This window comes from Corvus hawaiiensis, chromosome 21 (assembly GCF_020740725.1).
Source record: "Corvus hawaiiensis isolate bCorHaw1 chromosome 21, bCorHaw1.pri.cur, whole genome shotgun sequence".
Taxonomy (NCBI): Eukaryota; Metazoa; Chordata; class Aves; order Passeriformes; family Corvidae; genus Corvus; species Corvus hawaiiensis.
The window spans coordinates 5054648-5081771 of record NC_063233.1 but is presented as its reverse complement, the minus strand read 5'-3'; the positions used below and the strand labels follow the sequence as shown (position 1 = coordinate 5081771).

At 57.0% G+C, this 27124-nt stretch overlaps 1 protein-coding gene across 1 annotated transcript; it reads left to right on the top strand.

The window, feature by feature from the left end:
- The first annotated feature begins 4697 nt into the window (after positions 1 to 4697).
- On the top strand, positions 4698 to 26529 carry NCS1 (neuronal calcium sensor 1). The gene is made up of 8 exons (XM_048325394.1): positions 4698 to 4993; positions 18258 to 18282; positions 19798 to 19936; positions 20412 to 20490; positions 20601 to 20689; positions 21003 to 21080; positions 21423 to 21539; positions 22236 to 26529. Exons 1-7 carry the CDS (start codon positions 4930 to 4932, stop codon positions 21519 to 21521), a joined length of 573 nt encoding a protein of 190 aa, XP_048181351.1. The 5' UTR covers positions 4698 to 4929; the 3' UTR covers positions 21522 to 21539; positions 22236 to 26529.
- The last annotated feature ends 595 nt before the right edge of the window (positions 26530 to 27124 follow it).

Genomic DNA, 27124 nt, shown 5'->3' with positions numbered 1-27124 from the left:
GCTGCCTGCAAACTGCAGGCAATAGGAGAACAGCTGATGAGTTCACCACAGCCACCCTTCCCGGCTTCCTACATTAGCATAACAATTACAGCCCCAGAGGCTGTAAAGAGAATACAGGCTTTAAAAAATAAACTAGAATTTAACAGAGAAATTAATAGCGTAGCAAATTGTAACGCTCAGCGCCTCGGCTGCGTGTCAGTCTCGAGCGACAGCTGTACGTGCAGCCTTGGCACAGTTGTGATTTCCAGACCTTCCGCTGCATTTGGCCATCATTTCAATATCTACACTTCCATTTCCTGGGGAAAGAGCCTGCAGGGCACCATTTCTGCTGCTACTTACGCAAAAACCTGGTGTGTTTTGTGTCTGTTTCGTTTCTCTGAAGCCATGTATTGGCATTAAAATGTGGTGCGATAGAAATTAATTTATAGCAGTGATAGCCAGTAGAGCTGCTGGAGTCAGAGTCTTGGAGTGGTTTGGGTTATAAATCTTGATTTTTAAGGGCTTTCTTGTTTAGTCATATACAGCTCACCTATCAAAGCAGTTGGTAAATGCCAGCACTGGGTGCTTGCTGTGACCTGCAGTGATACCAGGGGCGAAGCAAGAGCAGCTCACTCGCATCTTGTCAAGCTTAAAAGAGCTTCAGGAACACCCTGCTTGGTGAGCTGGAAGCTGTGGAGTCCCGTTCAAAGCTGCTCACAGTGCTGCGATCGTACGTATGTAAAATGGTTGTAATCTGAGAGATGCGGGCGATGCGTGGGAAGCCGAGGGTGTCCCCAGGACGAGCTGATGCATTCCTGTGCTCGTGGTTGTTGCACCAGGATGTTGAACTCACTCTAATGGCATTTTTTTCCAAATCATCTGGAAAAGCAGCTATTCTGGTGGCTCTCTGTGCCAGCGGTGACCATGGCTTGGCTGGGGGAGCAGCCAGCGCTGATGCCAATTACTCCTTTGGCTCTTTTTCTGACTGAGTCAGATCACTCAAGCATTAACCTTAAAATAGCAACTATTTTTGTAGTTGATATAATTAATCTCCTCTGTGTGTATGTTCCTTCCCCATTCCAGGCTCTGATGCTTCACCACTCCCCTGCTGACCCACTCCTGCTTTGGCACAAGAAAACTCTGAGCAAAACTTGGCTTTTCCGCAAAAAAGCATAAACTACAAGCTGTGTGTGCTCTGCTCCGTGAGTTCACTGCCAGACTGATGTCTCCAGTCACAGATTCCTCGCTCATGTGGTCTGTTGGTTTTGGAGCATCTTCTCGATCTGCTTTTGGGTGGGTGGATGTGGAAGGGGGATGTTCACGAGCTGACAGGACTGCGGGTGACACTGGCCACAAAGACAACTGTGATGGATGGGTGGGTGGATGTGTGGGTTACATGATGCAGTAGGAAAAAGCGGTTTGGAGAAGCCTGGAGCCTGAACGGATCCCGTGTGGTGCCTCGTCCAGCCCTGGGAAGGGGAGGAGCGAGGAAGGGGATGGGATGGGCTAACCAGAGTCCATCCCCTGCCTCTCTTCTCCTTTTCCTGGGGCAGATCCTGCGTCAAAGCACATCCGAGAGTGCAAGTATGCCATACTGGATACTACCCCATCCCAAATTTCCCCACAAACAGCTCCAGCCATGCCCAGGGTGCGATTCAGTGGGTGCTGTGCTTGGAATGTGTAACACCACTGATTTTTTAGGTCTGAGCACATCAGTGAGGAGGACGAAGGGGGACAGAAAAGACCATTTGTGATGAAGCACAGAATGAGCACACGAGATCGGGGCGGACTGCACCTCACTGCTTGCATGCAGGGCTATTCCCACGAGGCAGCTGCAATCCTGGCAATTAAATCAGGAAGGATGCATTGGGGAAAACCCCCGTGATGGCGTCTGAGGATGCTGATGAAACGTGCACAGCCTGGTGAGCCCACGTGGAACAAAAGGCTGCGTGGCTGAGCCTGACAGACTTGCTGTGTCCTGGGGAAAAAGAACTCCAGGGTTTTATTAACCCGAGGAAGGAAAGGCTTTCTGCAGACACACACTCGGCTGTGCAGCCCACACAGCTCCCAGCTTTTACAGTCAGAACGTGGAGCACTGGATCCATCCCAACCTCCAGCACTGGTGTGGCAGGAGAGGTAACAGCTTCCCTTTGAGCAGGAACCCGCTCTGACCGCGGCAGCAACGGCAAATACCGCCCAGGGAATGATCATTTCCATGGCTGCACTGTGGGGATCAGACAGTGGAAGCCCTGCGAGCGGCACACGTTGCTTAATCAAAAAGCCACCCTGGGTCAGGGCTGGGCTGGCTCTGAGCTTGTGCTCCAGTTGCTGATGGTGGGAGATGTGAGCAATGCCTGAGGTCTGTCTTGGAAGAGAGAGCCAGGGGGATTTATAAAGCAAAACTACTCTCAAGGACTGGCCTGCATTGAATTTTCCTCTGAGCAAACAACCCAGCTCCTTCTCCGGGCGCACTGACCACATTCAGCTGGGCACGATTGTTTTGTGCCCCAGTCGCTGTTCAGATTTCAATCCTATCAGCCCCAGGAGTCTTTCCAGGCTTGGGCTGTGTTTCTCTGCCTGTAGAAATGTCACTTCATCCTAGAAAATGTCACTAGTGTTGTTACTTAAACAGTAATAGGGGTAAAGCTAATAATTGGGAAGTGAAAGTGACTGGCTTGCATAGTTTCCGATTACTTTTCTCCTTTCATCTGTGTGATCTGCGTTCTCTCCTCAGCGTTCCATGTGGTGGAGGCAGGGCAAAGTTTTAAATAGAATTAAATCCATTCAACATCAGTTTTGCAGCAGCAGAGCCTGTGCTAGAATGCCTCTGCTGTGCAGGGAAGGTTTGGGACCTTGCTGGACCCCCAGCTGGGCATGGACAGGTCATGCTCTGCACACAAAAGGACACCCCTGCTGCAATGTGGTTACAGCCCAGGGACCACAGATGAAGGGAAATACTGCAAACATTGGTGTTTTGCTGATGGGCAGCAAAGAAGGGGCTGCACAGGACATTTTGCAACACATTTGGGGACTAGAGTGGAATCTGCTGAGGCCTATGTTGAAGTCGCAGGCAGGCCTTTGTCCCTAAAAGCCCTGCAAATGTTGGAAGGGACTGGGAGGGTTGCTGGAGGGGAGACACAGCCTCACAGAGCTCTCACTGCCACGTGCTGCCAGTCCCCTGTCGCTCAGTGCCATCCCTCCAGTTCATCCCCCGGGCTGTGCCGCTGCTGGGACATGGTGATGGTGTTTTTATCCTCTTCTGCCTTAGTGAGCTCGTTTGTGTGAGGCTGGGTAATGGAGGACGAGGCATTTTAGAAACATCCACTTGGGGAATGTATCCCTGGAGAAGTGAGTGTCAGGCAACGTTTGGCTGGTTAAAAACAATAAAGGTGCAAAGAGCAGCGCTGTGTCAGCTGTGCTCCTCTGTGCCCTCAGCAAACACCCCGTGTGCGTTGTGCTGGGCTCTCCACAGCCTCGCAGACAGGTTTTGCTGCATCCAGGCACGGATTTTCCCCCTCTTTGGCTGCTACCCCAGGAGTCCAGGCATGCCCGGGCAGCTTCAGCAGGGCCCTCATTGCAACACAGGAGGGAAGAAAACTGTATTTATCGTGTGCATCGGTACAGCTAATGACTGCACACAGACACTGAGCTGCTGTGGAGGCACAAAGCCCTCCATGGGTTTGAGGTGGGGAAAAGCCAGGTGCTGCTGCTTTTAACACTTGTATGGTTTCCTGGCTGCACCACAAACCTGCTGTAGGCTGAATCTGTGAGGCTTTTGAAGTGATTGAACTTCATCTCTCTATGTACACATTGCAGAGAGTGAGTGAAGGCTCCATGGAACCCTGGTGTGAGAGAATGGTAGAATCACAGAAGGGTTTGGGTTGGAAGGGACCTTAAAGATCATTTAGTCCAACCCTCTTTCCAGGCAGGGAGACCCTCCACTAAACCAGACTGCTCAGAGCCCCATCCATCCTGGCCTTGGGCACTTTCAGGGAGGGGACAGCCACAGCTTCTCTGGGCACCCTGTGCCAGGGCCTCACCACCCTCACAGGGAAGAATTTCTTCCTGATATCTAATTTAAACCCTGCCCTCTGTCAGTGTGAAGCCATTCCCCCTTGTCCTGTCCCTTCATGACCTTGTCCAAAGTCCCTCTCCAGCTCTCCTGGAGCCCCTTTAGGTGCTGGAAGGGGCTCTAAGGTATTCACAGAGCCTTCTCTTCCCCAGCTCGCTCAGCCTGAACAGCCTGAGCTGAAAGGGACCCACAAGGATCCGACTTTTCCATGTCGGGAACAGACCCCTCTTCAGCTGAGGAACCCAGGGGTTGGAAAATGCTTCTACAGCTGGAGGTGTTGATGTGCCACCAAGGTCACCCCCGAACTCGGAGCTCAGCCTTGCTCTAGGCTCTGTGTTCCCACGGCTAGCGCCCCTCTCTCCTCATCCCCCCGCTGCCCATCAGCCCCCCGCAAGCAGGACCCCGATTCCCGACATTTCCCTCCGCGGCTTCCCGCTGATCCCTGCGGAGCGCCTCGGGTGGGAGGGGAGGGTCCCGGCGGCGGGGGCCGCTCTGGAATCCCCTTCTCTCCCGAGTCCTCCCGCCATTGGGAGCGGCGGGGCCGTGCCGGAGCCCCCTCCCCATCCCCATCCCGCTCCCGCAGCGCGGGGCGGGGCGCGCCGCCCCTCCGCCCCTCCGCGCCCCCGCGGCCGCTCCGCGCCCGGCGGCGGAGGGCGGGGAGGGCGCGTGGAGCCGGGGACACGCACACGGACACGCAGCGCGGCCCCGCAGCGCGGCTCTGCGGCCAAACCCCTCCAACAAAGACCCCTCCGCCCCCCTCGCCGCCGCCCCCCCCCGGGATGTAGCCGGGCCGGGAGCCCCAGCGAGGCAGCGGCCCCGCCGCTCCGTGCCCCGCAGCGAGGCCGGGAGGCGGCGGGCTCAGAGGCGCTGCCGCCACCATGGGCAAATCCAACAGCAAGTTGAAGCCTGAAGTTGTGGAAGAGCTGACCAGGAAAACGTACTGTGAGTGCCCGGGGGGTTGCCGGGGGGATGCCGGGGGTGTGATGGGATCCGCGCTGCCGCCCGGCCCCGCCGCTCCCCCGGGTCGGTGCCGCGGCTCCTGCGGGGCCGCTCCCGGGGAGGGCGCAGGCTCGGACGGGTTTTGTTGGAAGAATTCAGGGATTGGCCTGGGAGGAGGAAAAAACCCATAAGGCAGCAGAGACACGGAGAGGGGCAACGAGCCAGGGGAACGCGCTGTTTTTTCACAAAAACCATCCTCCGTGGCCTATTTCTGAGCCTCCGGGAGCGGCGGGGCCAGGGCCGCATCCTGCCCGCCCGCGGCGCCCACCGGAGCATCGCGCCCTCCCTCGCCGCCCCTCCGCCCCTGCCCCGAGCATCCTTTCCCCGGGCTGCCCGGTCCCTGGCACCCAGGGCCCGCCGCGGGGATTGTCCTCCCCGCGCTGCCTCCCCGGAGCCCGGCAGCGGGGTGCCGAGCATCTGGGTGGCTTCCAAAGTTGGGTGCGTTAGTTGGAGGGGTTCCCTTTGTTATTGTGCTCTGAAGTGGAGAGAAGAGCCCGACACCGGCGAGTTCGATATTTTTCTAGGTATCTCCGTATCGGTTTAATAACCTGATTTTCTGAGTGAGTGGCTTTCCCGTCTGGACCTCCACCGTAATCTAATTAACGTGGCTGGTGCCTCAGCCATCCAGTTTTAGCAAAATCATTTTTTTTTCCTGAAGGATGCACAAAGGAAACAAAGGCTTTCGTGGCTCAAGTTTGCCTCCCCGCTTGCAGGTCGCAGATATTCCCCAAACGTGCAGCAGACCTGCGAGCTCTCCCCTCTGTCATTGCTGCAGTCCCACAGCAGTGCTTACCCAAAAAGGCAATAGATTAGGATGCAGCAAGTTCTCCCATATGGAGAAGAGGCAATACTGGTGCATTGCACAACCCTACACGCGGGGTTGCTCTTTGCCGTGGCACAGCAGGCGGGAGGAGGGCAGGTGGTGGGGGCATGTCCGCATAGCCAAACCGGGTGTGATGCTAGGAGAGGTTGGGGTACCCCGGCTGGGCTTCCTCAAAGTGCTCAGGGGGAGGAAATGGTGAGAAGGTGGCAGTGCCAGGTGGGCACAGCCCCGGCTGGAGCTGAGCTGGGTTTTGGTGTCCTCACTGCAGCTGTCGCCCACGGTGAGTGCAGCCGCGCCAGGCCAGGTACCATTAATGCTGTGCTGCAATCACCCGCTCCGTTTGCAGCCACTGTGACGACCTGATCTCTGATGGAGAGGAATCTGGGAACAGCCAGCCCCAGCACAGCCTCATCTGCTGGTGATCTCCTGTGTGCTGGGCTTTCTGCACCCCTGGGGTGGCTCCTCTGCGCCAGGAAGGTGCCAGCACCCGAGGGGCGACACAGGGCACACAGGCAGTGGTGGCTCATGTCTTACCTGCAGCTGAAGCCAGCCAAATACAGCGCTGGTGAAACCAACGTCTCTGGGCACAGGGATGTCTCTTTGCTGGATAAGGCCAGCAGGTCATTGCTTTTGTGAAATACTTCATTCTGAACTTTCTGCTCCTCTCTTTTGGGTGCCCTCCCCTTTCCACTGCACCCTTTCCAAGAAAGGCTGTGGTCCTTTGATCTATCTCTCAATGAATTTCCAGCCTGTCTGGAGCTTTGCCTGCCTGCTCTGGACTTCTCATTGCTGCTTTTTAAAGACCCCTGTACCTGTGCAGGTAAGGCAGCAGCACCTAGCAGCACGTGGCCCTTTGCGTGGCTGGAGTCTGGTGCAGCATCCCAACGTGCCCCAGCAGCATGTGGCTGGCAGTGTGGTGCCTGTCAGGGAGAGCTGTCGCTAATTCCAGGGTTTGTTTGTTCAGCTCTGCTCATTCCACCTCTCGTCTCTGGGATTAATTACTTTTGCTGAGCGCTTCTGCCCCTTTTCTGCAGCTGTCAAGGCGAGTGCGCATTCCCTTGTCTGGTGAAGCACTTCACAGAGCCCTCCCAGGCACGGCTGAGAGCCTCTGATTTATCTTCAGACCCTGGGAGATTGGAAAGATACTCATTTCCCTCTGTGTTTTGGGGAAGCCAGGCAGAGGAGAGGCAGGTAGGAGGGCAGGGCTGCACTGAGTACAGGGGGAGGAACTGATCCAGACCCCAGTGCTGTGGCTGCTGGAACAGCTGGAGCAGGGGACAGTCATACACACACATCCACAGCCTGCTCAAGAGCTTCTGGGGGCCTGCTTGGGAAAGGTTTTATTCCGCAGCATGTTGATACTTTGGCACCTTTCTGACAGACACAAGAATATCCCTGGCCTGTGCTGCCCATCCTGTGTCCTGGCTGCCACGTCACTGAGCGAGTGCTGTCCCTGCCTCGTGCGTGGTGCTGTTTGTGCTGTTGCTACAGCACATCTGGGCAGATGTCTCCAGCAGCCCAAACTGATGGGAACCTGCATTTGTCCCATGGAGGTTCCCATGGCAGCGTGAGCTGTGGCTGTGGTACGTGAAGGGCTTCTCCCACGCTGGGATTTCCTTCCATTGCATCATTTTCTGTTTGTGTGAATTTCCATGCAAAACAAAGCAAATACCAAAAAGGCTCCTCTCAGTTCTGCAGGATCAGAGGGAAATGTCACCCCCTCTCCCTGCCCCACATGGCTTTTCTGCAAATTTATCTCATCCATGGGACACAGATGACCTCTGTTTCCCCTTAGTGCTCTTCAGTGCCTGGTGGCTTCTTGTCTCCCTTGTCCCCTCTGGGCTCTCCATCTCCTATTTGTGGTGTTTCTCTGGCCGTGCCTCAGTTGCAGCAATCCTGGGACAAGCAGGAGATGGGAGGAGAGGAGCATGGGATGGCTCAGGTGCCAGGGCACTTGTGGACAGGGAACTTGAGCCGAGGATGCTGCAGGGCTGCCGTCAGCGGCCTCTGTGAGCTGCGAGAAATATTTTCCTGCGTGCATTCAGAGCAGGTTGTCCCAGGCCCTGCTGGGAACTGGACATGGAAAGGCAGGAGCCTGGAAACCTCGTCTCTTGGCTCCCCTCCCCACTCTGCTCCTGACTTACAGTGCTGGGGGCCAGATTTTAATGGCACTTGGACACCTAAAGGCGCAGAAGGGCTTCTTCAAAGTGCCGGCTGCCCAAGTCCTGTTGGTTTGGACCCATCTCCGTGTGCCTTTCTGTGTCTCTGGGCACCTGAGTGCCCAGGAATACCTGGCAATGCCAGGCTCCCCCATCTGCCAGGTGCTGGAATAGTGCTTGTGGGGACAGCCAGGCTGCAGGGCTGTTTAACCCTCCTTGGAGACCAGGCTGGTGCCTCACAGGAGCGTGCAGGAGAAGTCAATGCTGAGTGATAATAATACTGAATAATAAATTATGTAATTCTTTGTACTCTCATAAATCCTTTCATCGAAAAGCCCTCAAAGTGCTTTATAATAATTAATTTATTAATCTTCCTGCTGCCTCATTGGGGTAGCTCAGAGATGCAGTTTGGTGTTGTGTTCCAGGAGGTGGTAACTCCCGACACTTGAAGGAACCACCATCCTCCCTGGATCACATCCTCTTCCATGGGGATTTAAACCTGAGCTTAACTTGGGCCAGCTGCTCACGGTTTAGGGCCACGGTGGGATTTCGGATTCTGTTTAAGAACCTTGTGGGGCCATGGTCAGAGGGTTCTGCTCAGCTGGAGATTTGTGAAGGTCCTGAGGTGTGGCTGTGGCCTGAATGAAGTGTGTAACATGCACGTGTGCAGTTGTGGGTGCACAATACGTGTCCTGGGTGGAAATTACTTGGTGTGGACTCCTGGGAGAGAAAGTGGAGGAGAAATACAGTGCTGAGTGTCCCTACTCGCAGCAGCACTCCCAGGCTAGTAACCCTTAAAATCACGAAGCAGTTTTAAAAATTTGAGCTTGTTTCAGAAGAGCACATTTTGCTCTTTGTTTTCAGTCATTTTTTGGGGGATTGGTTTTCAGGGTTCCCTTTGCACAGCTGTTGCCCATGTCCAGGACTAGCACTGTTATTTTTGAGGCTGCAGTAGCTGAGCAATCGGGCACACTCAGAGCCGTGTCGGTGCAGCAGCATCGCTCTGGGGCCACGTTGGGGTCAGGATGGTTGGGGATGGTGGTCCCGGTGCTCCTGAGGCCACAGTGGGGCTCAGGTGAAGGCGTGGGAGCCATGGCAAGGGTGCCAAAACAACACCCAGGCTGCAGAGTGGGTGCAGGGAGAGGAAGATGCTCTTTTCCCAAGAACCGCATCCCACCCACTGTGATCTATTTTGTGGATTTTCAACTCGCTCCGGCATCATCATTTTCTACTCTTTCACAATAAGCTGCAAAATTGGCTCTGTTGCTCGACAGTAATGCAGGGAATTAATGGGCATTAGTTTAAGAGCGAACTATAAACATATTGATTTGTAGTTACGGGGGTACGTGGTGGCGGGTGGAATTCTGTGGGAAAGGAAAGGAAATTCTACGATTGCAGCAGTTTTCAGCCAGGAAAATGGGAAAATGGGTTGGTTCCTTGCTGGCTGAGCCAGACTAGGGCTTTGCTCCACTGTGCCACCCTGGTGCTGAGGAAATGTGCTGGCTGGGGCAGTGGGCAGGAGCAGAGGAGGGACCTTGGTAGCTCCCCTGCTGCTGCTGGTTTATTTTTAGCCTCCAAAGTGTTTGGCCCCAGGCACTGAGTTTCTCTGCCAGGTTGGTTTGTGTTGAAATGCCTCCTGTTGCTCATCCAGCAGAAAGCGGGGTGAGCTGGCCGGGTGGCTACGAACCCATTATCCCTCAGTGGCAAACACTGGGTGAAATCGTCAGCCTGGGTGACCTTTAACAGGGCTTGGAGTGACAGGACAAACGGGAATGGCTTCAAACCAACAGAGAGCAGGGTTAGGTTGGATATCAGAAAGAAATTCTTCCCTGTGAGGGTGGTGAGGCCCTGGCACAGGTTGCCCAGAGAAGCTGTGGCTGCCCCTGGATCCCTGGAAGTGTCCAAGGCCAGGTTGGTTTGGGGCCCTGAGTCAGGACAATGGGCAGGAGATGCCAGAGGGATGCCCAGGGGCTGGCATTTGTTTGGGGCCTGGTTTTGCTGTAAGCCAGAGCTGTGAAGGGGGTTGCTGTGGTGCAGGTTCACTGCAAGCTCAATGTGGACCTGCTGTGCTGCCTCCGGAGGGCTGTGGTGGTCTGAAGTGATCTCCAGTTCCTTCTCCAAGGCGACCCCAACCTGCTCCCAGTGAATCTGACCCACGGCATCCCACATGCACATGGACCTGGGGCTCCATAGGTAGATGCAAGCAAAACAAGTTTTGGGGTTTCAGAAGCAAGTTTCGAGGAGTCCCCGCAGTCTCTGGGAGGTTCTTGCAGTGCCAGGGTGGGAAGGGGGAGACACGACTGAGGCCCTGAGGGCTCCCTCTGCGGCAGGGCAGAGCAGCCATCCCCGCCAGCCACGCTCACGCCGCTGCCGCTCTGGCATCACAAGAATCACATTTCATTTATCCCCTGACATGTTAATGGATCTGCTTAACCACTCTCCTGACCTTTGCTGCTGCCGCTATAATTAAGGTTGTGAAACAAGAAGCTCTGAAGGCATCAAAGGAAGCGGCTGCTTCAGGGAGGAGCCAGCGGGCACGCTCACTCTGTTATCGGGGTGACATTTGTGGGGTCGCTTTGTTCCTCCTTCCCCTCTTTGTTCTCCTGGGTCTTCCGGGGAGCTGGATGCCAAAGCAAGCCAAGCTTCGTGCCCTGGGCAAGGGTGGCCATGGGGTGCTCAGCCCTGGGGCATGGTCTGTGTCGCTTCCATCACCATCACTGCCTGTGGGCACAGGGCTCCCTCCCCACACCTCCTGCTGGAAGGAGGGCTGCCTGTGCTTCATCCACCTATTTCTCCAGCATCTTGTGATCGATGGTCAGACCTGGCAGAGCCGCTCTGGGTCTCTGTGTCACCCCTCAGTGCTCGGTGATCCCTGCAGGAGGGACTGCAGGGGCAGCAGAGGTGGCCCTACTGCCAGCAAGGCTTTTCCTTGAGCATCCTCCTGACCTTCCCATGGCTCCAGGGAGTGATGGCTGAGCCAGAGAGACTTCCTTTCCTACTGCCCATGCTGCTCTAGAGGGGAGTCTTCTCCTCTGCCCAGGGCAGGAATTGCTCCTCAGGTTGGGGATGGCATGTTGGAGTGCCAGATCACCCTGAAATCCCTGTGGGCAAGGGATGGATTTGAGCAGGTGGCAGGACACAGCTGTGCCATGGATGTCTGGGCAGGGGGGCTGCTCTGTCCCTGCTCCTGATGGCACTGGGAATCCTCTGCCCCTCCAGAACATTGCTGCGTTGGCTCATGGGGAAGCTGGGATTCAATCCTGGGATAGACCTGCTGCAGCCACCAGCTCCTGCTGTGGGGGTGCTTCAGCCTGATTCATTAATTTCCAAATGAAGGCACTGTCCCTCGCCCTTCCTCTCTTGCCTTTGCTTCAAAGAGCAACTGCTGCTTTTTCCCTAAACCCAATTTCCAAAGCCTAATGTCGGGCCCTTAAATATTTAATAAAGTCTAAAAAGGATTTCAGCTGCATATTGGCTTTCCTGTTGGTACCAGCCCCGGGGGAGATGAGAACAGAACTGCTCATGGACCTGTTTATCCACTCTGGGAGCAAGGCAGACCGCTAATGGCAACCGCCAGTGAGGAGAGTGCCAAACACCCCGGCACTGCTCCGTGTATTGCTCTGTGTCTCAGAGTAACAAATGACACCAATAACACTGTCAGACTCAAGCTCCGAACATCTCGGAGGCTCCCAGACCTGCCGTGGTGCTGGTGATGTCTGAGTGTGATGGGGAGAGAAGCCAAACTGGGAAAGCTGGGATGGGGGTGTCCCGCTGTGACAGGGAGACGTGTGTTGGTGCCTGCACAGTGGGGCTGCTCCCAAATCCCTTGAGGATGTTGCAGGGATGGGTTCCCACACAGGGACACCCCGGTGTGCGGGTGATGTGGCTGGGAGCAGGGATAGGCACGGGGCTGAGCTTGGGGCACAGTGGTTGGGGCAAACTGCAGGTGATCATCTCGAGGAGCAAAAGAGAATGACATCAGTCCGATTCCAGAAACAGTTGTTTGCAAGGGGGTGACCCCGGTGCCACAGTTGTGTTTTACTGCCTCTTGCCCAGAGCTGTCCCTGTGCTGCCTGGGAGCAGGAGCAAAGCCCAACCAGGGGTGGTCTGGTGGCCCAGGAGCTGGCAGAGAGCACGGAACCAGGACATCATTAAGGAGTTCAACCTGAATTTTAATGAGACCAGGTCATCAGGGCCAAACTACCCAAATTTCCAGAGTGCTGACATGTGGAGTATCCTAAAAGTTACCATCATCAAACAGGGACCTGAGTGAGCTCTGAATGCCCCACAGTGGGCTGATGGACAGTCCCAGTGGAGGACTGAGCCCGTGGCAGCCTGGAAGAGTTCACCCCTTCCCTCCACCACAGGGCAGCTCCCGTGGGCACTGGGCTCTGTTGGGGGGTTGGTGCTGGAGCTGGGGCAGTGCACTGGGATGGAACCTGGTGCCAATGCTCCAACTGTCCCTGGGATGCTTCCCCCCGACCCCTCCGAATTGCATGAAGCCACCCAACAGCCCAGGCTGCCAGAGGTGACCCCTGCCAGCCCTGGCACACAGGGCGTCTTCCTCCCTCTGCAGGAGGTGCCCATTCTGCACCAGACAAGTGCTGCCCAGTGCCTGTTTGAGGGCTGGATTAAGTCCCCTGGTTCCACTCACCTCCAACAGCTGCTGCCGTGCTCTTGGCTGAGTGTTTTGTAGAGACAAGGCCTGGAATTAGGAATGACTACTCAGGCTGTGATGTGTTTACCCCAGGTAACTCACTCCGCAGGGCCAGGGGCTGGCACTGGGTCCCCCTGTGCCAACCGATGGGACCTTGCTGTGTCCGTGTTTGCAGGTGTGAATTCTGCACCGAGTACGTGTTGTACCGCGCCCAGTGGTCACTCTGAGGGACCAGGGACGAATTCTGCAGGGCTTGTTCAGGCTGTGATGCTGACGCTGTGATCCCAGGGGCTGGAGGGAAGTCGGAGCGAGCACATACTCTGCCGAGCCGGGCGGGAGGGAGCGGGGAGCTCGTAATTGGTTAATATTAACATTGTGACGATGTTGAGAGTGGAGTTTGTATCAGATTTACGTTCAGAAAATTCTTAAATACGTGTTTCGCCGAGACGGGGGGCGGAGTGCGTTTGGCACAAATTGCAGCGTGTGCGGGGCTCGCACCGCAGCACCCGGGTGTTTTACGCGTGAGGGGCCCTTCAGCGCACGCATGAGCACCCCCGGCTCCTCCGCATCATCGGCGCCCAATTAGTTCACGCATGAGCGCCCAATTAACACACACGTGAGCGCACAATTAATTTACATATGAGCACCCAGCTGGATTTATGCATGGCTGCCCAGTGAATTCCCGCTGGATCGCAAGCTGCTGCTCCGTCCATGAACGCACGGTTGTTGATGCATGAGTGCCCAATTAATTGGCACACGTGCCTGCAATTAGCTCATGCCTGAGTGTCCAATTAATTCATGCATGAGCACCTGATCCATTCACACCTGAGTGCCCAATTAGTACGTGCACAAGTGTGTTATCTCCTAATTACACTAATTTACACATGAGTGCCCAGCGAATGGACGCGTGACTGCTCAATTAATCCGTGCATGGGCGCCCCGTGAATTCATGAATGCCCAAAAAAATGGATGCATGAGCCCCCAGCTGGTTCGTGCGTGAGCGGCCCTTTCACTCTCGCCGCAGCGCCCGGGCGGTTCATGCATGAGCACCCAATTAGTTCTCCTAGAAGCACCCACATAATTTATGCACGAGTGCCCAATTAGTCCACGCATGATTTCCCAGTGTATTTTTGCATGAGTGCCCCTCTGGCTCAGGCATGGGTGCCCAGTTAGTGCATGCATAAATGCCCCATTCTTTCACGCCTGAGCAGCCACTTCACTCACGCAGGAGCACCCAGTGTGGGTGCCCAATTTCCCCTGGCCTGGGCACTGCGCTGAGCATCCATAGCAGGTTTAGGCAGCTCCAAACCCGATGGAAGCCCCATCTTGGGGTGATGTGCTGGCTCCCCCAGGCTGGGATGCCCGGGGACCCTGTAAAGGAGCCACAGCAGCTGCCTGGGGGAAATAAATGCCGCAGGACTGCCCCTGCCATGACTCAGAGTGTGGTGCTGGACCACTTGCCCGTGGGTTGGTGGCAGAGCCCGTGACCTGGCATAGTTGGAGTGCCCTATGGCGGTGAGGGAAGCCACTCTGTGCCTGGAAATAATTAACTGGTTTCCCTGATAAGGCTGCGGTGCCCATGGCCCCACGCGATCAAGGTGCTGTTGTAGCAGCTGGAGCAAGGGGGGACGTGTGGGGGTTCCTCAATGGCTGCTGCGTGGGGACAATGCTTGCTGAGCGTTTGGGAGCTCAAACCTGCAAAAGCACAGAGCTGTGCCGTTGGTTTTGGCACACGGGCTGAGCTGAGTGTGCACGGTCGTGCTCAGGGTCCAGCCCTGCGGCGGTGGCCGAGCCCCTACTCTTGCGCAGACAGGGGAAGCGATGTCAGCACAAAACAAGCCCCGGTGGGGCTGAAACATCACGTCACCTCATGTATCCCACCGTGACCAGGGGTCCCTGAACCACTCGAATCCAGTTACCTCCTGCCCTCCTTCCTGCTGCCCCGGCCCCGGCGCGGTCCAGCGAGCAGCGAGCTCCCTGCGGCAGGGCGACGGATGGGGATTTACAGTCCCAGGTCCCTCCTCTCCTCTCTGCCTGGAAAACACAAATTAACAGGCTTGAGCACTGATTAACCAGAGCTGATTCTTGCTGCAGTGGCAGCTGGGTGGTGGGAGGAGAGGGGGCACGCGAAGGGCGGGTGGTGACGGAGCTGTCAGTCCTCGCCTGTGCCACTGGGATTGATGGAGAGGTGGGGGGAGAGGGCTGGGGAGGGGGGGTTAAGTGCCGGCAGCTGGGAGGAGGGGGCTGGGGGCTGCTTGGAGGCTCTGTCCCTCTGTGCTGTGTGAGACGTGTGGCCAAAACCTTCCTCCCAGCTGAGGTGGGAGCGGGAAGGGACCGACCAGCGAAGGGCAGAGAGGGCCCTTGGCTGCGGTTTGGCCGTGTGGGGCAGCTCCTGAGCTGCTCTGGGTGCCTGTCCCTGTCCCTCTGCCTGCCCTGCCTGCGCTGGGAGCCCCGCGCTCGGCGATTCCCCGTTCTTTGCCCGGCGCCGCTGTCGCTGCCGCGGTGCGGGGCTGCGCGCACGGGCCGGCGCCGGCGGGGCGTCGCTGGGGCTCCTGGCTCGGCAATGCCTCTTCCAGCGTTGCGGTTCATAACAAATGATAATACTCTGCCTTTATTTAGCGCCTTTCATCCCCAAGGATCCCGGGGCACGCTGCTACTAACAAGCTGCTACGTGCACTATTTTTAGCCCTCCCTAGCGCGGCTGCGGGAGCGGCAGTCCCTGGAGCACGGCACGGCAGCTGAGCCCGGCTCCTCGCTGGAGCGCGGCCAGGGAGCCGATCCTGCTCCGCTGGGATGCTCTATGGGGCTGCTGTGGGTCATCCCCTTGTTGTGGGGCGTCGGGGGCGCACCTGGCCGAGGTTTATATCGCTGCAAATTGATGTATGTCGGCTCAGCATCGCGGCGTCATCGGTGCCGCGGGAGGGAAATGCAGCAGCTGCCGCTGCACAGGTACTGTCGGTGAGCCCGGCTGGGCTCTGCCTGCCGGGGAGATGCAGAGCAGAGGGACAGCCCTGTCCCAGCGTGTGTCCCCTGTCACCAGCCTCAGGACAGGTGGCTCAGCCACGCGCTCAGTAGCGTGTCCCCAAGGCTTCTGCGGCTGCAAGTCGAGCATTAGCATTCCTAATTGGTGCCACTCGGAGTGTCAACAGCCAGCAGGGTCGGAGTGGCCGGGAAGTGGCAGCCATGAAGTCATCATCTGTCCTGGATCTGTAACAGCAGGTACGGGGAGGCAGGTACTACTCAGTCCCCACGCTGGGTCAGGGCTGGGGTGGTTCCCTGCCCTGGGTACACTCTGCCCCTGGGCGAGGGGGAGATGTGATGGCAGTGGAGGGGTGAACCCAGAGGTGGGTGGTTTTCCAAGGGCTGGGAGATGAGGCCGTGCTCCCACCTCAGGAGAACCCCACAGATCCCCCAGCACCCAAAGCTGGAGGACAGGCACTGGTGCCAGTGTGCTGGAGGAGGGCTCCGTGTGGCTTTCCAGGATGCACGTTAACAAATCCCTCATTGGGAGCCCTGTGCTGATTTCCAGCGTGGCACCTGAATGGTTCCCTCCGTCGGAAAAGCCTCTCCTGGGAGCATCACACATCCCTCCTGCGGCACGAGGGGAGCTGGCTCTGTCCCTCCCTCCTGCCTCAGCCCAAGCGTGTCATTACCAGCATTTCTCCTGTACTAAAAAAAGCACAAATTTCTTAATTGTTTCCTGCTGGAGTTGAAAGGCAGCTCCCGGGCCCAAAATAGCACGTTGGGGGAAACGCAGTCGAACAAGAGAGAAGCAGAAGGCGATTTGCCTGGAGGGGCTGAGCTGAGCTCTGACTGCAGCCCGGGCTGCTGCTGAGGTCTTTTTTGCCTGCCCCAAGGGCTCACCCTCATCCTCCTCCTTCCACCTACCCTCCTTGGTGCTCGTGGGTGATCGGGCCTGCAGAGCTGGTGCCTGGGGCATCCCCTGGGCACCCTCAGGGTGGAGGTCACGGCTGGTGTCTCGATGAGGTTGTGTGCAGGGAAGCCTGTTCCTGTTAGAGATGTTGCTCAGCATCTCTCTTTTGGAAGGATGCTTCTGTGCAACCCTTTTTTTTTGGGGATGGGGAAATCCCTTGAGACTGCTATGACTGATGTTTAGCCCACCCCAGCTCAACAAACAACCCTCCAAATCCCACCTGTGACTGCCAAAGCCCTCAGTGCTCTTCATCCCAGATGCTGAGCATCCCCATGGCTGTGTCCCCTTTCCTGGGGTGCTGCTGTCCAGACACCCTGCAGTGCTACAGTGGGTGCTGCTTTTGCTGAATCCCAGGGGAAGTGGGGGAATTGAAGGCTCTGTCCCTCCAGTGACTCCTGGGCTGGGATGGAGGGATCCCCCAATGCTTGGGGCAATCTTGGGCACAGCAATTCCTGCTAACAGGGATGCTGGAGCCAGAATCCAGCTGGTGATGAGGTGTGGGCTGTTGTGTGCCCTCCTAGCCGCCCCACCTGCCAGCCCTCGCCTCTGTGCTCTGGGCCTTCTGCCAGGCACGTTACAAATCTTCCTGATAGAAAATTGCTTTCTTTTTTTTTTTTGCCATCCAAGGTAATTGGTATCTGTTGGTGTGTCTTGGGTCTCTATTTTTATCAGCCGTTTGCACATTGACATCTCCACTCACCTCATTATCCCTGCGCCTTTCAGACCTGTGGCTTTTTTATCATTATTTAGATGCACGACGCAAAGGAAATGACAAATGAGGCCGCTCCCCCTGTGCCCACCTGCTGGCACCTGGCTCCCTGCTGTGGGGAGGCACAGGCACAGCTTCTGCAGTGGGACACGCAGGAACAAGTGCCAGCCCCCTGCCCAGCATCCCACATCCCTCTGAGCCTTTCCTCTGCTGAGGACATTTTTCATTTCAGCAGCTGTCCCTTGGCTGGGGACACTCGGAGTTGCCAGTGCTCTCTGTTTTCTAGCTGGTTGCATTTTTGGGGTTTTGCCAGAGCCTGGTGGGGCTCCCCAGGGTGCTGGGATGGGTTTGATGATGTTTCTCCAGAGGCAGCTGGTACCTGGGGGGATGCCAGCCCTGGGGCTGTGCCTGTGCCCATGTTCAATTCCTAATGTCAGGGCCAGGCAAGTTCCTTCCCTGAGCTGCCTCCAGGCAGATGTTTTGGCAGATGTTTTCAGGGGTGTTTTAGCTCTGGGAAGATGAGACAGCAGGCCCAGATTTTCCCCAGGCATGATCAACTTGTCCCCTTCATGGTCCAGAGCATCTTGCAGCCATGGTTCTGCACTCCCTGAGCACAACACAAAACATCTTGGGAGGCTTCTTGGTTTCAGGGGTCCCCAGCACCTGCAGCCCTGGTCCCATGGACCAGCTGGGCTGGCCCAGGCAGTGCCTCAAAAGCAGTTGCTGCCACATGGGGAACTTGTGGGGGGCACCTGACAGCTCATGGAGTGAGTGAATCCCAGAGCATCCCCCAGGGAAGTAATTTTTGGGAGCCCCATGGCATCCCCCAGGGAATTCACTGATGGGCAGTGCAGGGGAACAGCTGTCACTGCAAAAGCACTAAATTTCTCTCTTTTTTTCTCTTTTCTCCTGTTTTCTCTTGCAGTCACGGAGAAGGAGGTGCAGCAGTGGTGAGTGCCTGGCATGGTGGTGAGCTGGCTGGGGCATGGGGCTGTGGGCAGGGGACAGGAGCTGGTGGCACTCGGCCACCCCACTGGCCAGACAGAGCAGGGACATGCAGGAGGGGTGGGCAGGTGCACCCATATTGGGGTGAACCTGCCTCGTAGAGGAGAGACCAGAAAAAAGAGGGGTTTTCCTTCACACCCTGTGCAAGGGCTGTGTTCTAGTGGCTCTTCCCATACAAGCAGCCAAAGAGCATGGGGACGTGGGGACTGTCCAGCTGGTGACCCGTTGCAGGAGGCTGGTGCTGTCCCAGCGTGTCCCCTTTTGCAGCAGGGCCTGCAGAGGCTGTCAGGGCTAGGATCCATGCTCTCACTCCATCCCCTCCGCCCCACTGAACACAGCGCCCTAGAAAAGCCACTGCTTCCCTTTCATCTCCCTATCCCACCAGTCAAGGTTTGCTTTCTTTATCTCTTTCTCTCATCCTTCCCCCCCACCCGATGAGTCATAGCTGCAGCAGCGTGAAAAAGATGTCACCGGCACTTCGGTTTCCCACCTCGCCACCCCCTTCCCCTCCTCCTCCAGCCCTCGTCCCGCTGCAGCGGGCGCCTGACAGATCTGGGCGACGTGTTGCATAATATTCACGCACCCCACGTGATGCCCGTGTGGTCCCACATGCTCCCTTCACGCTCCCTGCGTGGTGCCCTCACCCACAGAGCCAGTGAGCCCCTTCCCTGCACCCTCCGGTGCAGCTGCACTTTCCAGCACCCGGGTCCAGCCTGGAGCTGGGACCGAGGGTTTTTTGGGATGTTTAAGCATTGGTGGGTTTTGGAAATGACTGAGCTGTGCCACCTGGTGACACAGGAACCCTGCTGTGCCCCCCAGCTCCTCTGAGCAGCTTTCATTTGGGGTCGTGCAAAAATTATCATGGAATATCCTGGGTTGGAAGGGACCCAGAAGCATCATCATAAATCCAGCTCCTGGCCCTGCACATCCCAAGAATCCCATGTGCCTGCAAGTGTTGTCCAAACACCTCTTGACCCCTGGCAGGCTTGGTGCCATCACCACTTCCCTGGGGAACCTTTTCCAGTGCCCAGCTACCCTCACAGAACTCGGTGGTCACTGTGCCATTGTTTTTCACCAGGGCATGGCTGCAGCGTGGCATTACTGTCAGTCCTGGCTGGGCAGTGTGTCCCTGTCACCTCCCATCTCCCAGACAATGTCCACCACAAGCCTGGTTGTGGCCCTGTTGCCCCTTGTGGGCTGGCAGCAGGGTGGAGCGGTGCAGTGGGCACCGCTCAGTGTCACTGGTGCCACTCGCTGCTTGTCCCCGCTGCCACCCTCACTGTGGTGCCCACAAAGACGTCATCCACAGGGCTGGGATGCTGCAGGTGGGGGATGGGAGCGACACAGGGAGCACCTCAGCACCTTCCCAGCCCACTGCAGCACTGGGGAGAGCCTCATCCCAGCTCCCCAGGGCTCAGCAGGAGACCCTCCTGGGCCCATGCCCTGCCCTCCATTCGCAGGTACAAGGGCTTTATCAAGGACTGTCCCAGTGGGCAGCTCGATGCCGCCGGCTTCCAGAAGATCTATAAGCAGTTCTTCCCCTTCGGTGACCCAACCAAATTTGCCACTTTTGTTTTCAATGTCTTCGATGAGAACAAAGTAAGTCTGGGATCCAGGGGCACAGTCCAGGGGGGTCAGGGCTGGGCCTGTGGCGATGGTGGGATGGGTTTGGAATGCATTTGCGTGGCACTGGTGGAGCAAAATATTCCAGCGCTTCCTGGGGCGTGAAATTGAAGCGGCGCAGCTGGAGCGAGCCCCCGCGCTTGTTTTAGTTGAGGAGAGTCACGTGGGGAAGGGCGATGAAGTGGCAAAGCAGGAAAGGAGAAGCGCGGTGTTTTGGTGCCGCTGGCAAAAGCCCATCCGTGCGGTGCCCTTCCAGAGCCGCTCCCGCCGGGATGTTTGCTGGTGGGCTGGGCACCGGCAGCTGGATGCCAGTGCTGGAGATAAATGTGCATCACTCCTCCCTCCCTGCTGCCTTTCTGGATGTGCCCCCTTAGAGGGGACACGTGGGAAGGGAGGACTTTGCTGGACAGGAGTGGCAGCAGCACCCTGACCCCTCCTTTCCTCCCCCCAGGATGGGAGGATCGAGTTTTCGGAGTTCATCCAGGCACTGTCGGTCACCTCCCGGGGGACGCTGGACGAGAAGCTGAGGTGTAAGTGCTGCCCATGGGATACTGGTGGGCTCAGCCCCACGAGGGTGCTGGGGTGAGTGTCCAGGGCAGGGGTCACAGTCCCAGCCCCTTGGTGTTGCTCTGGCTTGCAGGGGCATTTAAGCTGTATGACCTGGACAACGACGGATACATCACGCGGAACGAGATGCTGGACATTGTAGATGCGATTTACCAGATGGTGGTAAGAGGGGCAGGGGGGGCACAGGGTGAGCAGCCCCTGGGGGGGGTCCCTGCTAGGCTGGAGCTTGGCTCTGTGGGAATGCTGAAACACCCCCAGTTCCTTCTTTGGCCTTTTTTGGTGTGGGGTTGTGGCCGTCCTGGCCATCATGGCCAGGGCAGGGTCTGGATCTGGTTGCTGAGGGTGACTGTAGTGCCAACACTGTCCCCTTGCACCCTGTCCTGATGTGAGGTGTGGGGGGACAATCCTCGCCTGGGGACACCCTCCAGGCAGGGCACAGATGGGTGTGTGACCAGGTCCTGTCCTGCTGCTGCAGGGAAACACGGTGGAGCTTCCCGAGGAGGAGAACACACCGGAGAAGAGGGTGGATCGGATTTTTGCCATGATGGACAAGGTGAGGATGCTTGAGGGTGTTTTCCCCGTGGCCAAGGGATTTAGGAGGTGCTGTGGGTCCCTTTGCTGCATCTTGGCTCTTGCATGTGCCTCCTTTCCCCACCAACACAAGGTCTCAGCTGCTGCCAAGGTCTCTGTAGGACACCCGCATCCCTCTGGGATCCCTGAATCCCTTTCAGGGTCTCTGAGGTGGCATTGTCCCCTCCATGGCAGGCATGGGTGGCTTGATGGGGAAACCGAGGCTGAGGCAGCGGTGTGGGGAGGCTGTGTGGGATGGTGTGGATGTGCCGGGGTGTCGGGGGCTCACTGGGTGGAGCTGTGCAGTAACAGGAGTGTTTTGCAGAATGCGGACGGGAAGCTGACGCTGCAGGAATTTCAGGAGGGCTCCAAGGCCGACCCTTCCATTGTGCAGGCGCTCTCCCTCTACGATGGGCTCGTATAGTCCCGGGGCCGAGCGGCGGTGAGTGCGGTGCCAGGGGCTGCGGGTGCCCATCTCCCACCTGCCTCATGCCATTCCCGCCTCCCCCAGGCACAGCCAGCTGATTCTCCTCTGCTGAAGCACCAAAACATGGATATCCCCCCCAAATCCAGCCAGGGGGAATGTTGCCCCGTCTTGATAGGTTTCTCCCAGTCTCCCCCGTATCACAGAGCTCCCTCAGACCTCATCCCATGGAGATGGAAATGTTTGCCTGCGGCACAGCTCACACCCTCACCAGCAGATGTGGCTGCAGAGGAGGCAGGGAGGCAGCTGGCGTGCTGGGGGCACAGGGACGCTCCAGAGACAGATTATATTAAATGTTTTATTTATCTTAAATCTTATTATATTATGCCCTGGAGCTGGGTTTGGCACAGCAGTGTCAGGGACACTGGTTCCCAGCATTATACAGGTGCTGGGCTGAGCACCCCGTGGTCCTTGCTATGCCCTGTGGAGCTGTGCAGAGTTGTCCCTTGGAGTGATTTTGGTTATCACAGTCCAGGCAGCGTCCAGGGGGGTTGGGGTATTTTTTAACCCCACTGGAGTTTTGAGATTTTCAGTATATCTCTATTCCGTTTCCAGCTTTGCCGTTCCAGCTGCGCTGGTGTCGCATGAGATGGCCACAGGGATTTTTGCCCATCCTTCTCACCCTATTTCCCTTCTCCCCACCCTCTCCTGCAGATGCCTGGGAGAAGATGCTCTCCGTGCCATCCGACCACCGCCGCGCGAAGCTTGCCTGTCCCTCCCGGCTTCCTTTCTGTTCCGCGAGCAAAGGATGCCCTCGAAGCGCGAGCTCGCTCCCCCTCTCTGCACTCTGAACCAGCCGCTGCCATTTGCCAACTTCTGCTTTTTCCAAAAAAAACCCCGCGCCAGACCCCGGTCTGAGCGGCAGCGAACGCCCAGGACTTCAGGGCCGGGGGAACGGGTCGAGCATCGCCACAGGCAGAGCCCCCTCTCGGCCTCCTTGCCCCCTTTGCTCCCCTTTTCCTACGTTTTCGGATGGGACTGCGGATGCGCCGGCGGGGTCCTCTCCTGGGAACCAGCCGGCCAGAGACGGAGCCCAAAGGTACCGGGGGGCTGCAGCCCCTGGGCTCTGCCCGTGTGGGGTGGTCGGGGAGCTGAGGCACTGACGGCGATTGGGAACAGAGTCCTGGCGTCACCCACGATGCCGCTGGCAGCCCGGCTTGGCTCACTAGGGATATATATTATATTATTATATTTTTTTCTTTTGGTGAGACAGTATTGTGCTTTTTGGTTTGGTTTTGGTTTTTTTTCTTTTCCTTCGGTGGAAAAAAGTGAGGTTTTTTTTTATACGCCTATCTCGACGATCAATATCCTTATTTATTTGTTGTAAATGTTGCTGCTGTGTTTCGTCTCTCGTGTGCGTGTCCACCCACCCAGGTGAGGATTTGTAAGGTTTACATGCTCGTACACTATTGCGGGGACCCGGGAGCCTGCAATAACAATGAAGCCAAAAATCTGCCTTCCCCCCCTCTCCTCCCACCCCCCATATCCCAAGCTCTGTGGGCTGGCTGCTGTTTGGAGGGGATGCTGTAGCTTCTTTTCCTCTTCCCATTCCTGTGTTCCCTGCATTTTTCTGTTCACCCTTCCCTTTGGGAGCTCAGTGAGGGCTCACTCAGCCCAGACTCTGAGCAGACCAAGCTCCATCCCTCAGTCGGGCAGGGTGAGGAAACTGCCAGGCACCAGAACGTCCCCATTTCCTTTCTTTTATTAATTTTCTCACTGCATGAAAAAGTATTAATGGAGCCCAGAGTTGGGTTTTGCTTTCAAGCAGATTCCTTTGCTATTTTCTGCTTTGCAAACGGTGGGAAGGTGTTCGGTGGTGGCTGTGAATCTTCCCGTGTGCCGGTGGGGCTGGAGGGACAGAGGGGGAGCCTTGCTCTGACTTGCTCCGTCCCCCCATCCCAGCTGGGACAAGGTGACAGGGGAGTGCCAGGCTGGGCTCTGCACAGCTCAGGGTGTCTCCTTATCCCGTCACTCCCATAGGACATGGGAGGTCTTGCTGTGAACCCAGGGCACGGCCCCAAGCGGAGCCGCTTGCGCCCACCTTGGAGGAGGCAAAGGGCTGGGAATACACACCTGGGGACACCGGGCTGCAGCCCCCCCGTCATGAGTGGGGCCTGCATGGCCTCTCCACACTCCATCAACACCCACCACTGCTCTGGGATGTGCCCCCAGCTCAGCCCCACTGGCACCCACACCGTGGGACACAGCTGGCATCTCTGCTGGAGAATGAGCCTTGTGTGGGTGATGCCTCAGCTGCCTTGGCCCCTGCTCTGGGAAAGGAGAGATGGGCATTCCCTCAGGAGCAAAGTGCAAGAAGCCTCTGGGACCCCTAAAGCCACCCTGGGGCTCACCCTTCCATCTCTGGTCCAGCTGATGGTAGCAGCATCTTTCCACCCAGCTGTCTCCTAGGATGTCTGCAGCTCCTGTGGCTGAGCCCAGACAGAGGACTGTCCCCATGGCAGTGGGAGGTGACATCTGGATGTGGAGGACAGTCTGACAGGTGTCTCACGATGCAGGAGACAAGGCAGTGCCTCAGCATTTCCTGAATCCTCCCGGCATGGCAGGGACAGATCTTCACCATGCAGCGCTGCTCCCCAGTTTTGGGGTTTTGTGCTTGTGGTACTTCTTGATGCCCATAAAAAGCCACCTTTCCCCATCCCCAAGGACACTGACCTCACGTCCATGTGCAATATTTCTGCCTCTTCTGCAGTTTCTGTCCCCGAGGGTGCCCATGTTTCACTGTGGGGGCGCTTCTGGAGGGTGTCCTTAACTCCCTCCCATGGAAACCTTTTCCTTGTTGCTCTGTGGCCAAAATGCAACTCTCTGGGGTAGGTTTTTGCAGTGCCTCCAACTTGTTGAATGCTCGTCTGCCAGACCGGTCCCTTCCCGGTGCCAATCGATGTTCCCAATGAATGTGACACTGCTGCAATCGCCTCCGCTGATGAATGATGGGCCCCGCCGCGTTTGACATAGTTCCCAGGCAAAGGCAAACCTCATTTGCTCTGACACTTTTCCCCTGGAAAGCTTTTGATTTTTGGAGGACCTGTCATGGGTTGAGCTCCATCAGTGCTCGCAGATGTCTCCCCAGGGAGTCAGCCCTGCCAGGGCTCTTGGCACACTGAGTGTCCCTGAGCAAAGTGGCTTGGCCCCAGTGTTCCCCCCGGCTGCGGATTTGGGACCCTGGCTTGGATGCTTCTAATCTCCCTTTTGGGGAGCACCGAGGGCCCCTGATTCCTCCTGAACACCACCAGGATCTGCAGTGTCTGGGTATCACTGAAAATAAGGCTTGGAGCATCCTGTGCTTGGAAATGTTGGCCTTAACCTCCTCGTGCCTCAATTTCCCCATCAGTGGAATGGCCGGGGTGAGCCATCCCCCTCTGGAAAGCGGTTTGGTGTCTGTGCCCTGGCAAGCATGAGCACTGGATACAGCTCAGGACTGGCTTGGCAGGACCCACCGAGCATCAGGCACGTGCAGAACACCGGGAACAGTGCTGGGGTGGAATTTACATCAGCTAGTCTTTAATTCCAGCCTCTGTTCTACATCTGCTCATGATGAAACAGCCAGCAAGCCCTGGTTGGTCTCTGTTTGTACTCGGGTTCCTGGTGCCTGTCCAAAGTAGATCCCTGGCCATGGGAAGGGGACCCAAAGCACAGCCAGGCAGAGGTGAGGGTCCAGCCCTGGTGACTGTGGCATGTCCCCCCCTCTCATTTGTCCCTGTCGGTGTTGCCCCATTAAATGCCATGTCTGTACTTTCCTTTCTTTTCATTTTTCTGTCTGTGCGCTGACTGTTGCTGCTTTGTATCCGTCTTTCCTTGAGCTCTGGGGCTGGGCTGGGCTGAGCTGTTTCCCCTGGGAGCAAGAACATGGGAGAGGGCTCTGGGGGCAGATTCCCCCCCGCCCTCTCCTCACAGCACAAACCAGGACCCGAGAGAGAGAGAGAAGTGAAGGGTTTTTCTTCTGGAGCAGGCTGTTAATTAATGCAGTTTATAACGAGACCAGGCTGGTCCCAGGAGCGCTCTCCGCTGGGTTGGTGGAGGGGGGTGTTTGCTTATGGGGAACCCCAGACCCTGTTTGTGCCAGGTACCAGCTGCATCCCACCCTCCTTCACAGAAGCAGATGCCTGTAGGTTCTTCCCGTGCCATCAGGACACCCCATTCCTGTTGGATGGGGAAGCTGAGGTTGTGGGAATCCCAGCCCAGGGTCACTGCTGCTCAGTGGGCAGGGATGCAGCTGTCCAGAAGGTGGAATTGTCTTGGAGTCTTGGGATCTGGGTTTAAGCCCCACTTGGAGGAGGACTGGCTTTGAAGCAGGGCCAGGCATGGCATGGGGGCAGCTGAAATCACTGGCAGAGCTGCCCCCTTCCCATGTATTTAGGGTTGGGGGGTCATTCGGGATGGGTGAGTGACCTGCAGCAAGCTCAGTCCCCCATCCAAGGAGGAGATTTGGGACATTTAGTGAGAGCATCTGTCCATCCTTCCCGAGGGCACTGGAGGGGAGGGCTCTGACTGGGACAGAAGCAAGGGCTGAGGGCAAAGAAGGGAGCTGCTGGCCCCAGTCTCAGTGCAGAGTTTGGGGTGCAGCAGTTTTGGAGTCTCAGTCACACATGCCAGCCCTGACTAGTCCAGCAGCTCTGCAGTAAAGTTGTCCTTCCCTTCTCTCTCTGCTCCCGTGGCCACCAGCCCCGGGTGGGTGTCCTGTCCTGCAGGTGGGACCCTGCCCGGGGGGTGGCCGAGCCCTGGGCTGAGAAGCAGCAGCTCCAGCAAAGAGCCTTGTTTGTGAAGATGAAGCCTGTGTGTGCGTCCGTGCCGGTGTCTCGGCTTGCATGCCCCGCTGCCTTGTCTTGAGATGAATTCAAGAGCAAACCAAGCAAATGAAACAGTTTAATAACAGAACAAAACAAAACCCAGGAACTTTGTGACAGTGGAAATAAAAGCTTAATGACAGTAACGAAGCAGCAGTGGTCTATGATGTGCTGGGGTGGGTGGTCACAGGGCCCCCAAAGCTGTCCTGGCACCCAGCGGGGCTGGGAGCTGGGCTGGGGGCTGTGGTGGCACTAGCCCGGGTGTAAATAGGGATGCTCTGGGCTCTGTGGGCTGGCACTGTGCCCACACCTGTGATGAGCTGTCAGGTCTCAGCTCCAGGCATCCCAGGGCCCCTTCACCCCTAGAACACCACTCTTCCCACCTGTTTTTACCCAGACACGTCTTTCCCTCTGCCAGGTCCCATCCTGCCACAGTGCCTGCATCCCTTTTTCCTTTCACAGTGAAGACACTCACAGCCCTGTGCCTATTGGCACTGTCCCTGTTCCCTCCGAGCTCCATTGGGTGGGAGCTGTTGGGTCACTTTTGTCACACAGTGCGTGCAGAGGAATCCTGATATGAGTATTCCATAATTGTGTCCCACTGCCCAGACTGGAGGTGCCCCTCGGCAGCTCCCCCCACCCCTGGCAGGGCTCACGGGGGGCTCAAAGCCAGCACTGGGCTTTTCACGTGCAGCGGGGTCTGTTGGCCATTCTGCACTGCCAACTCTTCTGGAAACGAGC